We start from the raw sequence: 4,784 nt of genomic DNA, 5'->3' as shown, positions 1-4,784 counted from the left end.
GGATTCTGATTGGCTGTCAGTGTTTTTATCATTCATCAGCTGGAAACAAATTGCTCTGAAAGTGATTTCAACGATATTGTTTAGGTGCTGTATCTTCGGCGAAGTTTTGTCATTCTAAAATGAATTTATACAATCTCGTATTTCGCATTGGGGTGAAACACTTCCGCACACAGATTTCGCTCATTTTCAAATTGAGCAAGTCAAGATGAATTTACTGTACAAGTAAAATGACTTAAGATATTATGTCTTGTTTTCAGTAAAAAATATAAAAATTCTGTTAGAAAAAGCAAAAATATCTGCTAAGGGGGCAAGAAAAATAATCTTGTTTAGCCTTTGAATTAAGATGATTTTTCTTGCCCCATTGGCAGATATTTTTGCTTATTTTAACAATTTTTAATATTTTTTTAGAAAACAAGACTTAATATTTTAAATATTTTATTTTTGCGGCGTTTGTGTTGTGTGGACGTGTAGTTTTGATTGGTAAATCTTTATATTTATCGTTATGTTATCAGCACTGGTGTGAACGAGTCTTAAGACGCACTCGAGTTATTTCTGAGCTCTGGTATGATGTTGTTAAATGTTCTGCTGCCACAGTTTTAAATGTGTCGTTAGATTAATTCAGTAATAAATTATGTGTGTGTGTGAGAGGGAATTACATTTCAGCCAATTAACACGTTTTTGTCATTTGTCTCCAGATTCGTTCGTGGCTCTCAATGGTGAGTACAGCTCTTCTTCTCTCTCTCTCTCTCATCGTTATCTGACTCTGTGGGCGAATGTTTCATTTCTCTGACTGCGTTTTCTTGTAGAGCATCAGCGCAGGCAGCAGGGTGTGAGCGATATTACCCAGAATGCTGCATGCGGTCAGTGTCTCCAGTGTTTCCCGTGTGTAGATGTAGTTAGAGACGCTCTGACCTTTCATTCCCTAATTGGATGGATCTCTGCGCTTCATAGAGCAAAGGATTGTGGGTTAGAGACAGTCGAATGCAAATGACTGTTTACAGGGAATAAACACTCAGGGCTTCTCCCAAGACCAGCAGAAATTATTCATGAAATACAATCAGGTTAAAAAAACACACACAGACACACACATGATTGACAGCCCTCCCCCGGCAACCAGAGTGAATCTGATTGGCTGAAGCAGCCAGAGTGAATCTGATTGGCTGAAGCAGCCAGAGTGAATCTGATTGGCTGAAGCAGCCAGAGTGAATCTGATTGGCTGAAGCAGCAATTGTGACCTACATATCACATGCACTGGTGTTTATTGGTAATATTAGCCATCTTCTCCTGAGCTTCATTAGTTCTGTGTGTGAATGTGTTTGATGTTGTTTTCTCTCCGTTTCCTTCATAAACCGCTCGTACATGTGTCTGTTTAGCTTTATAAGCACAGATTCCTCCGTCTGGTGTCTCGTTGAGAGCTGGTTTTCTCTCGGCTTTCCTCTCGTATGTGTGTCATCGTCCTCACCGGCTCTTCCTCTGGCTGTGGAAAATGAATTATAAAATAGAGCTGTCACACTAATCTCGCGGCCCGTGGCGTTTCTTAAATAAATCATGTTAATGATTGCGGCTGGGAGACGATAAACAACGGCCACCGGCACAGAGAGAGTTTATCTGTGGATTAAACGTGAGTTAAACTAGTCCAGCGGTTCACACACTTCATCAGTCAAACCTCTCTTACCTAAAAGATTTTAGTTCATATTTCAAGAATTTAACAACATATTTGCATGTTCAAAATATGCCAGTTAATGGTCCAAATAAACCAAATATTGTATGTGTATGCCATTCACAGTGATGCCATAGAATAACCTTTTTGTCTAAATGCTTCCATAAAGAAGCTTTAACATCTGAAGAACCTTTCTGTTTCACAAAAGCTTCTTTGTGGCGAAAGAAGGTTCTTCAGATTATAAAAAGCTAAGAAAGAGATGGTTCTTTGACTGAAATGGTTCTTCTATGACATCGCTGTGAAGAACCTTTTAAGCACCTTTATTTTTAAGAGCGTAGTTCATTTTCAGGTGAGCTGGTCATACGCAAGTTTAACATAATGGAGTTTATTCTGTGATTATGAGCAGTTTACTGTAAATTACTCTGCTAATTATCAGCAAATGAATGAATCAGTGGAGGTGAAATACTGATTGGAGTGTGAGTGATGTGAGAGATGTGTGTGTTGTGTCTCAGAGAGATGTTGATGTGTGCTGTGCTCCAGCAGGCCTCCTCACCACCGTCCCTCCTCTGGCCCCCGGGGGCCCGCTGCTCCGGGGCCGCATGGTCAAGCCGAAGGAGGCCGTTCCCTCAGAGACGCAGCAGGAGAGCGCCGGTAAGCCTGGGAACGATCGTCCTGTGGAGGAAACCAGCTGCTTCCAGCGTCAGATCCGCCGAGACACACGCCACACACCAAACCCTCGCAGATTCAGATTCAGTTCAAAACTCGGTCTAATGACATCTTTACATGGATGCATCTGGCAGATCATGCTTTTATCCAAAGCGACTTACTTTGCATTTAAGGTTCACATTGATCAGTTCATGCATTCATCAAATTTGAATCAAATTCATGACCTTGGCATTGAGTTACTGTTTGAGATGTAGGGACTATGTTGTATTTCACTCAGTATTTCTAAATTACAGCATCAGTCTCTCATGAGCATGACTGTATTTGTGTTTGATGTGAAACTGAAGGTTAATGTAGAGCGTGTAGTGTTGTGCAAGTAGTGTTGGGTTAATATAAATGAGATACTATTGACATTTTTATTTTTATATTTTCTGTTTTTATTTTAAGTTGTTAAAATTTTAGTAATTTTTGGTTTCTGACATTTGTATTTATTTATTTATTTTTATTTATATTTATATTTATTTATAGTTTTAGTTTTTAATATAATATATAGGCATATTAAAAAATGTATTTATATATATGTATTTTTATATATATATATATATATATATAAGTCTTATTTTGACTTTTTATAGTAAATCAAAATTTTATTTTGGATGCGATTAATCGCGATTAATTGTTTGACAGCACTAATATATATATATATATATATATTAATGTCTATATAGTTTTTATTATTTTGTATTTCAGTTTTAGTTATTTTAGTATATCAAGTTGAACTCAAAAATGAGAACTGTTTCCTTCAGAACTAGTTGAATTAAAATAAGGGTTTTGTTATATTTTATTTTAAGTGACAAATTAGTTTTTACAGTTTTAGTTAACTCTAATTAGCCTGTATTTGACATCATCCCGCTTACAGTATGAGCCTGAGCGACTCAGATCGATGCGCGTGATCGAGTGTTACAGACGACAGCAGCGCTGAGCTCATTAGCAAACAGCCGCGTTTAATCGACATTGATTATCAATAACGAAGCGGTTAATCTCCTGACAGACATCAGTGGTGTCTCGGTGAATGACTGACGGTCGCTGGAAGCAGTTCATGTGTTCAACACACACAATGGTGGCAGAATCGCATCAATGCTGACGTCTGAGCCTCGGTTACAGCGTTTACCGCGGTACTGAACCGAGGCTCACACGTCACATCAGCTTCTTCTCGAAGGCTTTGTTCATGATTGAATATGGGTTGCTCTGAGTTCTGTGTGATTATGCTGTTTGCTTTCTGATGCATGGCTTTTGTATTCACTGCTTTTGCTTTTTTCAGACTTTTGTGGCAAACGCTCTTCCTCACACCGCCAGATATTTCCTTTCTGCTTAACATATTTACAAGCTCATCCATATTCACGCGGGCTCCTCCCCCTCATGAATATTCATGCATGCCCCTCCCTCCTGTGACGGTCAGATGTGCTGTGAACATAATTCACCACTACATCAACAAGAAATAGTCAAGTCTACTGTATTTCTATAGCGCTTTATACAGTACCGATTTCACAGAGATAAACAGGAAAATAACAGATTCAATGATGGAAACTTTATTAAATATGAGAATTTCAGCTGCAGAAGACAGTAGTGTTCAGATCTATGTTGATTCAGATTTGGTTCAATAACTGTAAAATCGATTAAATATGAAACAAATTCAATTTCAGCTGTAAAGCAGCTCTGAAAGACAATAGTTGAATTATTCACAATTCAGTTCAGTTCATCTGTCAAAATGTGCAAAATTCATCATGAAACACAAAAATATTTCGTTTAATGAAGGCGATGTTTTACATTGAGTTCCTCAAATCCAATTATTACTCATTAATCCCAAAATCTCATTACTGTAATGCAAAAATCACAATCTTATTAATTTAATAAGAAAAATAATTTAATATATTATTAAATTAATTAATTTAAATTAAATATATTATTTAAATGGAAAAGTATTTATGTATAATAGTTGTAGTATTTACACTGCTTATAAATATTGTAAATAGACTGTAAAGACTATAATAAATTATTAAATTACATAAATGTATGTGAAAGTATATTTATTACATTACTGTAATGCAAAAATCTAAATCTTATTAATAAGTTATTAATTTAACATATTATTAAATTACATTAATTTAATGAGAAAAATCTATTATTTAAATAGTACAGTATTTATACATGATAGTAGTAGTATTTACACTGCCTATTAATGCTGTAAATAGACTTCATTTTCTTTATCCAAAACATTTTCAATTTTTTTTCTCTTATTTGATTTTGTGTTTTCATGATTTACTGTTGTTTTGGATGAAGATGTCAGGTTGAGCTGGTGTTCACAGTACATTTGAAGCCGTGTGTGTGTGTGTGTGGGAGAGTGTGTGTGTGTGTGTGTGTGAGAGTGTGAGTGTGTGTGTGTGTGTGTGTGAGTGTGAGT

At 36.2% G+C, this 4,784-nt stretch overlaps 1 protein-coding gene across 1 annotated transcript in view; it reads left to right on the top strand.

Annotated features, from left to right (window-relative positions):
* Positions 1-694: 694 nt before the first annotated feature.
* Positions 695-4,784, top strand: part of LOC107729054 (semaphorin-6A-like) — a 15,869-nt gene continuing 11,779 nt past the window's right edge. Inside the window, exons 1-3 of the mRNA XM_016539403.1 lie at positions 695-716; positions 807-860; positions 2,204-2,311. Coding sequence (XP_016394889.1) covers positions 2,260-2,311 — 52 coding nt within the window. The 5' untranslated portion in view covers positions 695-716; positions 807-860; positions 2,204-2,259. The remainder of the gene's footprint in view (positions 717-806; positions 861-2,203; positions 2,312-4,784) is intronic.

Source organism: Sinocyclocheilus rhinocerous, unplaced genomic scaffold (assembly GCF_001515625.1).
Source record: "Sinocyclocheilus rhinocerous isolate Xijiao unplaced genomic scaffold, SAMN03320098_v1.1 scaffold458, whole genome shotgun sequence".
Taxonomy (NCBI): domain Eukaryota; kingdom Metazoa; phylum Chordata; class Actinopteri; order Cypriniformes; family Cyprinidae; genus Sinocyclocheilus; species Sinocyclocheilus rhinocerous.
This window is presented reverse-complemented; position numbering and strand designations above follow the sequence as displayed.